Here is a 12,323-nt window from a genome sequence, read left to right on the forward strand (position 1 = left end):
AGCTCAATCTGATTGGCTGATTGGATCAGCCAATCCGATTCAATCAGCCAATCAGATTTTTCCTACCTTAATTCCGATTGGCTGATAGAATCCTATCAGCCAATCGGAATTCGAGGGACGCCATCTTGGATGACGTCCCTTAAAGGAACCTTCATTCGTCATTAGTCGTCGGTCTGGAAGGATTCTCCGCGCCAGAGGTCTGTAAGATGAAGCCGCTCTTCGTCGGATGGATGAAGATAGAAGATGCCGCTTGGATGAAGCCTTCTCCCGGTCTGGATGTCCTCTTCTGGCCCATTGGATGAAGACTACTGAACGGATCGGATGACCACTGGTGCCCAGCTGGGTGAAGACGTCTCAAGGTAGGGTAATCTTCAGGGGGGTAGTGTTAGGTTTATTTAAGGGGGGTTTGGGTTAGAGTAGGGGTATGTGGGTGGTGGGTTGTAATGTTGGGGGGGGGGTTGTATTTTTTTTACATGCAAACGAGCTGTTTACTTTGGGGCATGCCCCGCAAAAAGCCCTTTTAAGGGCTGGTAAAAGAGCGGTTAACTTTTGTAATTTAGAATAGGGTAGGGCAATTTTTATTTTGGGGGGGGGCTTTGTTATTTTATTAGGGGGCTTAGATTAGGTGTAATTAGATTAAAAATCTTGTAATATTTTTTTATTTTTTGTAACTTAGGTTTTTTTATTTTTTGTAACTCAGTTTATTTAATTGTATTTAATTGTAGGTATTCGAAGTTAATTAATTTAATTTATTTATTGATAGTGTAGTGTTAGGTTTAATTTTAACTTAGGTTAGGATTTATTTTACATGTAATTTTGTATTTCTTTTAGCTAGGTAGTTATTAAATAGTTAATAACTATTTAATAGCTATTCTACCTAGTTAAAATAAATACAAAGTTACCTGTAAAATAAATATAAATCCTAAAATAGCTACAATGTAATTATTAATTACATTGTAGCTATCTTAGGGTTTATTTTACAGGTAAGTATTTAGTTTTAAATAGGAATAACTAATTTAATAAGAGTTATATTTATTTAGATTTATTTAATTAATATTTAAGATAGGGGGGTGTTAGGGTTAGTGTTAGACTTAGGTTTAGGGGTTAATAATTTTATTATAGGTTGTGGCGGTGTAGGGGGGGCAGGATAGGGGTTAATAAGTTTAATATAGGTGGCGGCGGGGTCCGGGAGCGGCGGTTTAGGGGTTAAACAATTTATTTAGTTGCGGCGGGGTCCGGGATCCGCAGGATAGGGGTTAATAACTTTATTATAGGTGGCGGCAGTGTAGGGGGGGCAGGATAGGGGTTAATAGGTATTATGTAGGTGGCAGCGGGGTCCGGGAGCGGCGGTTTAGGGGTTAATCAGTTTATTATAGTTGCGGCTGGGTCAGGGAGCGGCGGTTTAGGGGGTAATACATTTATTTAGTTGCGGCGGTGTAGGGGGGGCAGATTAGGGGTGTTTAGACTCGGGGTACATGTTAGGGTGTTAGGTGTAGACATCTCCCATAGGAATCAATGGGATGTCGGGCAGCAGCGAACATTAACTTTCGCTATGGTCAGACTCCCATTGATTCCTATGGGATCCGCCGCCTCCAGGGCGGCGGATTGAAAACCAGGTACGCTGGGCCGGAAAAGTGCAGAGCGTACCTGCTAGTTTTTTGATAACTAGCAAAAGTAGTCAGATTGTGCCGAACTTGTGTTCGGAACATCTGGAGTGACGTAAGAATCGATATGTGTCGGACTGACTCCGGCGGATCGAAGCTTACGTCACTATATTCTACTTTTGCTGGTGTGTAGGGCTTGATAACTTAGGCGAATCAGCCTCGCCACAAATACGCTGCGGAATTCCAGCGTATTTGAGGTTGACGGCTTGATAACTAGAGGCCTTTATAACTAACTTTACTTCCTGACTACTTTTTACTCTCTGGATATTTAAACTACTTTTTCCTGTGAACTAACACTTCATGAGACAAAGCAAACAGCAGCTCCCTTCTGAGATTTCCTGCTGCCTACTGGATTTTGAAGCCTGAATTCTGTGAATCACTGTTGCTGCAATAGCTGAATGTGTGCTTAGCCTGTCATTACCATCTCTCTGGAATAGGACTGCTTCACCAAGGACCAGTATATACAGCCTGCAAAAACTGTCACAAACAAGTTTCCTGTATGGTTTTCCTATTCCTGGTGATTGCTGTTTTGTTGTGTTTAACGTTCTATTTAGGAGGACACCCAGGACTTCTAGAGAGGATTTAAAGCTTTCTGGATCTCCAGATACACCAAAAGTATTCTCATGACTAAGAAACAAGTTTGATACAAATTTTTTACTGATTTCATCACTGTTATCATCACATTGACTTGAGTTGGTATTTGTCTTTTGGATTTTTATATGGTTAACCTTTTTTGCCACTTATTGAGACATTTGACGTTCATAATTTAATTTTTATTTTTCATTCATTTTTTAAAAATTTTATATTTTTTAAATTTTTCACCTGTGCACGTATTTGCATATTTTTTCACAAGGTTGTATAATTCATTGACACTATTTGTATTCAGTCACTATCTGCCTTCAGTCACTCACAGGCTTTGAGTAATTGTCAACGGTTTGTGCTTACCTTTTACTACTGTATAACTCCATTTATAGGATTCATTTTTAGAGATCACTGCTGATACATTGGGAATATTACAAATTAACTACATACTGCTGATTATGTATTTGAGCTCATTTTATTGTTGTATTTCATTTAATCGAAGCAATCATGGATCCATTATTTTTAATCCATTATTTACTTTGATGTTTTTTAAACCTGAAACCTGATGTTTGTTATTTGATGTAATATCATATTAAAGTGTAATTGCAATTTTACTACTGTACAGCAATATATTACACACAAGAGATAATCTAGGTACCCCACATCATCCGGTATAGTGGTCTAACATATTAGATATATTGACATAAGTAGAGTGTCACACTAGAGATCACACTACACCTATAAGACACCTGAGCCCTTTTTAGGCGCTCTGCACATTTCTCGAGTTTTCACTTTACAGCCGGGCTCTGGTCCCTAATCCGCTGTATGAGCGGGGTACACCTGTGTACATTGAAATTAACAAGAGGTATTCAAATCCATCAAAATGCACATTTCAAGCAACTTTTAAAATTTTTGGACTTTTCGAATTCAGCAGCCTTCACCTCTTAACAAAAAAACTATAACACTTCAGCGCTTTTCATACAGCTTATATTGGCCAATGAGCACTATTGATTTCTAGTTTAGTAAAAAGTTAAAAAAAATACAGTTCAAATCATTCTTATACACAATGAAACTAAGATGTGCAAAAAATTTCAATTCCAAATTTAATAAAATAGTATAATTACATATGTTATGAAATAATACTATAGATTGAATAAAAAACTGCCCCTAAACACATTGGTTAGACATTATTAATATTTAATAAATTAGACGTTGTGTTTTCCTTTTGATTATATCTATATATTTTGCTTTCGCATAGCTCTGTAAAAACCTCTCAAAGAAAACCTTGAAAACGAGACCGTTTTTTTCTTTAAATCAAACAGCACTTCTGGTTATAAATTACAATGTCTTAGAAAATAGAAAGCAAAAATCACCTCACTTAATATAGATGTTTTTCACAGCAATTATGATAGATTTGAAAGTGGATCTCCTTATGACATACAAATTCCCAAACCAGTTTAAGAAATGAACAGAGCCCCTAATGTTCATGACTTAATAATTACCTCTTTGCCCTGGATCTCCTTCAAATCCCACAAGACCATAACCTTTGGGACCCTTGTCGCCTGGATCACCAGATTCACCTGTGCAACATAAACAGCAGAATTGTTTTACTCATTCATCCCAGCTATGTAGTAGATTGTGTTTAAAAGATACATGAAAATCAATAGTGTACTGTGTGTACTGGCACTGTACAGCCCCAGCATACTGTAACAAGACATGTTGTGATGCAACGTGCACAAAAGAGGTTGGGTTAGCCTTTTTTTACTACTTGTTGTTGTGAGCTCTTCACTATGGGGACAAATTATCAAGCTCCATTCCCTTGTTTCCGCGTGAGCTTTCAGGCTCGCCGGAAACAGCAGTTTTGAAGTAGCGATCTAAAGACTGCTGCTACATAACGTGTGCCCCTGCTCTGAGGCTGCGGACATCAATCCGCCTGATCCTATATGATCGGGCTGATTTACACCCCCTGCTATGAATCTGCAGGGGGAGGCATTGCACAAGCAGTTCTGGTGAACTGCTTGTGGAATGATAAATGCAGACAGTGTATGCTGTCGGCATTCATCAATGTCTGTCGGACATGATCCGCTGAGCAGATCATGTCAGACAGACTGATTATAAATCGGCCCCTCTGAGTAGTATGTATGAGTGTTTCTTAGTATGTATGTTCCCTGCACTGAGTATATCTACCAATAAGCATGCCATAGCCATATAAGCCCAGAGATCAGTGCAGTGGTGTCAATTTTGGCTTTTAAAAAGGCTAAAGCAGTTATTTTTAACACTCCTTAGCAGAGAATTCTTCATACCACAGGTCATCATCATATCCCATCAAATTTACTTAAAGATTACCAAAATGCTCCACTAAGGACTAGTAAGAGTTTGATACATAAATGATGTGACTAGGTATAGTCAGGTGTCATTTACTTTATAACTAGGTAAGACTCATTCTAATTTAAATTGGCTTTTAGGCATAAGAATACATATATCATATTACATATAGTACTTATAGTCCCTTAGATTCTTCAGAAATGGAGCTACTCTCCAGCCTCTCCTCTTTATCTATTTTCTATTCTTATCCAATTGACTGCACAGACTAATACAGGAATTACAGAAAATGAAGTGGCTAAAGAAGCTATTGCTAAAGTAAAGGGACAATAAAGTCAAAATTAAACTTTCATGATTCAGATAGACCATACCTAGGTAGGCTCGGTGTAGCAATGCACTATTGGGAGCTAGCTGGTGGTTGGTAGCTGCACATAAATGCCTATTGTCATTGGCTTACCAGATGTGTTTAACCTGCTCCCAAAGTACATTTCAGCATGTTCAACAAATGATACCAATATAATAAAGTAAATTTGATAATAGACATAAATTAGAATTTGATTTGAAATTGTATGATCTATCTGAATCATGAAAGAACAATTTTAGGTTTCTTGTCCCTTTAAAATTATTGGGAAATAAAACCTACAATAATGCTGATGTTCATCTTCAACCAATATTATGCTTTAAAACATGAGTTTGTTTTCATAAAATCTCCAAATTTTTACTTTCCATCTCTTCCTTAGCACTATAAATAAACATCAATTTACTAATATGATGTTACATGACAAACTGATGTTTACATGTAATTTTCTAATCAGCGTTGTATAGATATTGGAGAGACTGAGGATTTACTCCCCTTCCTATTGGGTGGGAATGCACTATTGTTAAAACACATATCATCTCATGTGGAACAAATGGTTAATTGTGGTTTAGACACCTCTTCTCTATTTTATTAATTGATTATCCCTCTCGCTACATTGAGAATAAAAATATTCTATGTTTAGTTTAACGTTGAATTCTGTGAAATATCTGGAAGCAGCTAGAAGCCAAAACACTAGCAGAATGGTTTAGGCTTTTTTTCATAGAAATTCTTCATTATTGCAAGATGGGTAGGAGGGACGTTTTTGCTAATAATAATACTACTGGGATAGAAGGAACAAATAGTTAGATATCTCACTTTTTTTTTATGTATTTAAAAAAAAAAATTCCCATGGTGTCCGCATTCTTGGAGGGCAGTCCTATCCTTTAAATACTTTATCATTGCAATATATAAAAACCTTATCATGTGTTCTTCTGCTAAAGGTCAACCCTTGATATTTTATCTTTTTGGCCCCTTAAGTATTGAGATAAATGTTATTGTGATCGGTTGCTATTTGTAATTTGTAATATGTTATGATGGTTTGATACTAATGTTTTACTGTTTTGTGTTTATTCTTTAGTAAAACTATGTTAAACATTTAAGAAATACAAATTAGCTAAAAAATATAATTCACACATTAAAACAAAATTCCCAGACAATTACAGTATATTGTATATTTGTATATTTGTGTGTTTGAAACAATTCATTACCTTTCTGTCCTTGTTTTCCTGGATCCCCTGCTTCACCATAAAATCCTTCAGGTCCAGGTTCCCCATCCTCTCCTTTTAATCCTGTCTTACCCTGTTAATAGTTGTTACATAGAAATGGTAAAATCTATATTAGTCAAGAAGTACACCACATACTGGTTTTTGACGCTAAGTACAAACTTGATTATGTTAGAAAATAATTTTAATCAGTTGTATATTACATTTTTAAACTGCCCTAGGCACTGGGAAATCTCATGCCCCATGAAACCCTTACCCTCACATAAAACATTTATTGACTCATATTTCTGACATCTCAAAATTAGGAAAGTATAGAAAAGTGATGTACTTCATATATATATATATATATATATATATATATATATATATATATATATATATATATATATATATATATATATATATATAAAAATAAATAAATATATATATATATATATATATATATATATATATATTACAGTATTTATAATATTTTTTCATAATTATTATTATTTTATTTAGGGCTAGATTACAAGTGGAGCGCTAATTTAACATGTGCCCCTAAAGGGGTTTTGTGACATGGTGCATTATTCTGCTGGAAGTAGCCATCAGAACATGGGTACACTGTAGTCATAAAGGGATGGACATTGTCAGCAACAATACTCAGGTAGGCCGTGGCATTTAAGCGATGCATAATTGGTACTAAGGGGCCCAAAGTGTGCCATAAAAATATCCCCCCCACCATTACACCACCACCAGCAGCCTAAACCATTGATACAAGGCAGGACAGGATGGATCTATGCTTTCATTTTGTTTACGCCAAATTCGGACCCCCCATCTGAATGTTGCAGCTGAAATCAAGACTCATTAGACCAGGCAACGTTTTTCCAATCTTCTATTGTCCAATTTTGGTGAGCCTGTGCGAATTGTAGCCTCAGTTTCCTGTTCTTAGCTGACAAGAGTGGCACCTGGTGTGGTCTTCTGCTGTAGCCCATCTGCTTCAAGGTTCAATGTGTTGTTGGTTCAGAGATGGTATTCTGCATACCTTGGTTGTTACGAATGGTTATTTGAGTTACTGTTGCCTTTCTATCATCTCAAACCAGTCTGCCCATTCTCTTCTGACATCAACAAGGCATTGTCATCCACACAACTGCCACTCACTGGACATTTTCTCTTTTTTGGACCATTCTCTGTAAACCCTAGAGATGGTTGTGCATGAAAATCCCAGTAGATCAGCAGTTTTTTAAATACTCAGACCAGCCCTTCTGGCACCAACAACCGTGCTACGTTCAAAGTCACTTAAATCCCCTTTCTTCCCTATTCTGATGCTTAGTTTGAACTTCAGCAAGTCTTCTTTGCCTAAATGCATTGAGTTGCTGCCATGTGATTGGCTGATTAGCAATTTGTGTTACCAAGCAATTAAACAGGCGTACCTAATAAAGTGGCCGGTGAGTGTATATGTATATGCTTATATACAAATATATTTATGTGTTAATATGTGTATATACACATATAAACACATAAATATGTTTGTATCTATTCATATACATATATATTTTAAATATGCTGCCCAACGCTCCGTGACTTGCCCAATTCGCTTTGCTAGGTACTTGTCAGGGTGCCAGGAATCAGACTGAGACAAGAAGTGGAGAAATAATCACACCTTTATTAATAGCAAAAAAAATAAAAAGTCCACAAGTCAAATAACAAGCCAGGAGTCAAAACCAGAGCTGGTAGTCAGACGAGCAGAGTCAGGAGCCAAAGCGAATAGTCAGACGAGCCGGAATCAGGAACAAGGAAAACAGCAGAGTCAGGAACAAGCCAGGGATCAGGAACCAGGAAGGACGTCAGGCAGCCAGGTAATACACAGGAACTCTCACAAACAGGTCTGAGACAACACAAAGGCAAAGCATACTGAACAGAGGCCCTTTAAATAATAAGTGATAACATCACAAATCTGAGACTGCATCCTGTCTCACATGGATGATGCACACCAGTCTGGCCATAAAAGGAAGTGCAGGAAATGAGCAGCATCCCCCACAATGCACCATAGTCAGGAAGAGAGGTGAGTAAAATGGCTGCCAGCAGCACATGGCAAACACAACAGGGAGAAAACCCTGACAGTGCCCTCCCCTCAATGACCCCTCCCCCGCGGGAGGACAAAAGGCTTATTGGGGAAACGGGCATGGAAGGCACGGAGGAGGGCGGGAGCATGAACATCAGAGGAGGAAACCCAAGAACGCTCCTCCGGACCGTAGCCCCTCCAGTGAACCAAATACTGTACATGGCCCCTGGACATACGAGAGTCAATAATGCTGCTGACCTCATACTCCTCATGGTTGTCAACAAAGATAGGACGGGGACGAGGCAACACAGTGGTAAGCCAATTACAAATCAATGGTTTCAAGAGGGAGACATGAAAAACATTGGAGATGCGCATAGCAGGATGAAGGTCAAGAGCGTGGCCACAGGATTTACCCGTTGGAGTATTCAAAAAGGACCAACATAACGGGGAGCCAATTTATTGGAAGGCACATGAAGGTTCAAGTTGTGGGAGGACAGCCAAACTCTCTCACCAACCTGGTAGGAAGGTGCGGGCAGACGCCTACGATCAGCCTGGAACTTTTGGCGCTGCATAGAACGATGAAGGCAATCCTGAATCTGCACCCATGTGGAACGGAATTGCCGGAGATGCACCTCCAAAGCCGGAATACCCTGAGACATGAATGAATCAGGCAACAAGGATGGTTGAAACCCATAATTCGCCATGAACAGGGATAACTTGGAGGAAGCATTAATAGCACTATTACGAGCAAACTCTGCCCAAGGTAACAGTTCAGACCAATTATTGTGGTGATCTGAGACATAGCAATGGAGGAACTGTTCCAGAGCTTGATTAGACCGTTCTGCAGCCCCACTGGATTGAGGGTGATATGCAGAGGAGAAGGAAAGCTGGATCCCCATTTGAGCACAAAAGGAACGCCAAAATCTGGAGACAAACTGGCTACCCCGGTCCGACACTATCTCCTTGGGTAACCCATGTAAACGGAAGACCTACCGGGCAAAAATTTAAGCAAGCTCCTTAACGGTAGGCAGCTTCATCAAGGGAATGCAATGTGACATTTTAGAAAAACGATCAACCACCATAAGGATAACAGTATTGCCATTGGAAACAGGGAGCTTGAAAATGAAGTCCATGGAAAGATGTGTCCAAGGATGCTCACCATTAGCAATAGGTTGAAGAAGACCCACAGGAAGACGTCGAGGAGTCTTATTCTGTGCACAAACTGAGCAGGAGGCAACATACGCAGCAACATCAGAACGAAGACCTGGCCACCAGAATTGTCGAGTGACAGACCAAATCATTTGGTTCTTGCCTGGGTGACCTGCGGCTTTAGTATAGTGGTAAGTGTGCAAAAGTTTAGTTCGAAGATTCTCAGGAACAAAACACTTACCACTAGGTTTCTCAGGAGGTGCATTGGTTTGTGCAGCCAGGATCTCCTCCCCCAAGGGAGAAGTTAAATTAGTATGTATGGTAGCCAAAATATGGTCAGGAGGTATAACAGGAGTAGGTACAGACTCCTCCTTGGACAGAGGTGAAAATTGTTGAGAGAGGGCATCAGCCCTAACATTCTTACTACCAGGCAGGTAGGAGACCACATAATTAAACCGAGACAAAAATAGCGCCCATCTGGCCTGTCGGGGTGACAAATGTTTTGCTTCAGATAGACAAGTTAAATTCTTGTGGTCAGTAAGAATGAGCACTGACACGCTAGTACCCTCAAGAAGATGCCTCCATTCCTTAAGTGCCAAAATTATGGCCAGTAATTCCCTGTCGCCAATTTCATAATTGCACTCCGCTGGAGACAATTTCTTAGAGAAGAAACCACACGGATGCAAGGAACCGTCAGGTGTAGGACGTTGAGACAAGAGGGCATAAAAAAAGATGTGATCTTGGGTCCCATTCTACCTGAACATCCAAGAATAGTGTATAAAAAGAAATCTAAAAAATATATTAGTACCTACAGACTTTACAAAGAAACATAACACAAAGAACCAAAAAAAACCTATGGGGTAATAATGTGCAAGGTTTCTTTCCTTGCCTTAGGTGTAAAGCCTGTAAGTATGCCACCAAGAAGAAATCCTTTAGATCTTCAACAACAAGGAAGGAATATCACATAAAGGGAACCTATAGGTGTACTGATAAACACATAGTATACCTTTTAGAATGTAGTTGTGGGGCACAGTATGTGGGAGAGTCAGAAAGATCAGCCCGTGACCGTATTAGGGAACATATCTCATCAATCGAGCATATGGACGAAGAGAGGAATAGGGAGCTCCCAGTACCCAGACATTTTAAAAAATGCAATAATGGCAATCTAAAATTTTTTAGCTATACCATTATTGATAAATTACGAAAAAATTGGAGAGGGGGTAATCCCACAAATGCTCTCTTAAGAACTGAGGCAAAATGGATCTTTGATCGAGACACTTTAACCCATAAAGGTATGAATTTAGAATTTGATCTAGGTAGTTTCTTACAGGATTAATTTTGTAACACATACAAGAAACCATATGGGAAGCTTTTGGGTCCTCTGATGGACGTCTAGGGTTCCATAAAGGGTTCTATATAGGGTTCTAGGTCAATGTTACATCAGTAAAATATTTAAAATAATATAAACTTCCACATGATCAATTTTTTATATACAATTTTATATGCAATTTTTTATATTACTTTTTTATATGCACTTTTAAATACATAACATATTTATAATACTAATTCCAAAACACACATACTTAGGATATTCAGCCGCATGTTGTGTATAAAAAAAATGGTTTCTAGTGATTTTAGTGACTTTTAGTGACTTTATAGTGATTTTAAATATTATTAGAATTTATTTTTTATAACAACATTATGGATTGTTTCCTTAATAATATTATGGACTGTTCTCTATTGTTTTTCAAGTGGTTAATGTGTTAAGAAAACGTTTTGCACTTAGGACACATATTTTCTTTGGTTATATATATGGGATATAAACAGAATTTAAGAACCCATTGGATGTCTATGTAACATGTTGTAAAGGAATGTAGCAGTCTGCTACATAAGGAGCAATGTTTTTTGTCTTATCTTTCGTCTTATTTTTTGTCCTATTTCTTTTTTTGTCTTGCTTTTGAATTGATTGTATTAACAAACAAAAATTCATATTCAATATAATTCCCTCTAATGTCCTCTTTTTCCTTTTTTCATCCTGTACCGAATTGGTGTTGTATAAGTCCATTTAGTTACGGAATATAATATGCAAAGGGTAGACTTTTTTGGAAATACGAAAAAAAAAAATTTGGATTTGAATTTTAACATATACATTTTTTCCATACTACCATCTATGCACTATTTAGGATAGTTTGCAAACCTACAAAGCGGGATCTAATGATCTCAAGCTTATGAGACATGAAAGCATCTGTCCTCCAATAAGACTCATTACTCCGCTATTAAAGGAGCCCTGCAGCCAAGTGCCAAATTAGAAGCTTGAGAAAGGTGTAAACCGAAACTCGTTGCTTCTTTTTGGCCCATCTAGGCCACCGTAGTCTGTGACGTCAGACTCTCAGCTGTGATTCCCTACGAGAAGGGATCAGACAGAAACAATCTCAACACACGCCAGGCAAGGCGTCCAAGTTATACCGAGGAAGCTTAAGGTAACCTGGAATTACTAATATTAGTCAGACCATCTACTTGCATTCACTCTTAGAAGAAAACCAGCCGGAAAAGCTTACAGTAAACGCCAGGTAAGGCGTCCAGCTATATCGAGTAGCCCAAGTCATTTGGAAACTGTAAGTTTGGATCAGTACTTTGCTCATCATAAACATCAATAAATTTGTACTTTATAACATCAGTATACTGGGACAAGGTGCCTTTTACACGTTATAGAGCAAACTTAAGGAGTATTTTCCAGAGGAGTAGTTTTAAGTCTAGCAGTGATTATATCTGCAAAGGGATATACATTATACGGATCTGTCCAAAGTGGATATAAATCATTTCTACTATCTCTATAACGCTTTTGCTTGCTACTGCTTACGCAAATATTCTAAACTGCTACTTTTGCAAAAATTCGGCCTGCTTTTATTGTAGCTACATCTGTTTGCAATAAGGCTGTTTTTAACAACAGCATTTAGTGCATAGGATTTTTTTAACTCCAT

At 38.1% G+C, this 12,323-nt stretch overlaps 1 protein-coding gene across 1 annotated transcript in view; it reads right to left on the reverse strand.

The window, feature by feature from the left end:
• The window catches only part of LOC128656479 (collagen alpha-1(IX) chain-like), a 117,933-nt gene that overhangs the window by 14,361 nt on the left and 91,249 nt on the right, over window positions 1-12,323 (reverse strand). The window contains exons 25-26 of the mRNA XM_053710399.1: window positions 6,135-6,225; window positions 3,749-3,826 (exon numbers count right to left, since the gene is read on the reverse strand). Coding sequence (XP_053566374.1) covers window positions 3,749-3,826; window positions 6,135-6,225 — 169 coding nt within the window. The remainder of the gene's footprint in view (window positions 1-3,748; window positions 3,827-6,134; window positions 6,226-12,323) is intronic.

The sequence above is a fragment of the Bombina bombina genome, chromosome 4, assembly GCF_027579735.1.
Source record: "Bombina bombina isolate aBomBom1 chromosome 4, aBomBom1.pri, whole genome shotgun sequence".
NCBI lineage: Eukaryota > Metazoa > Chordata > Amphibia > Anura > Bombinatoridae > Bombina > Bombina bombina.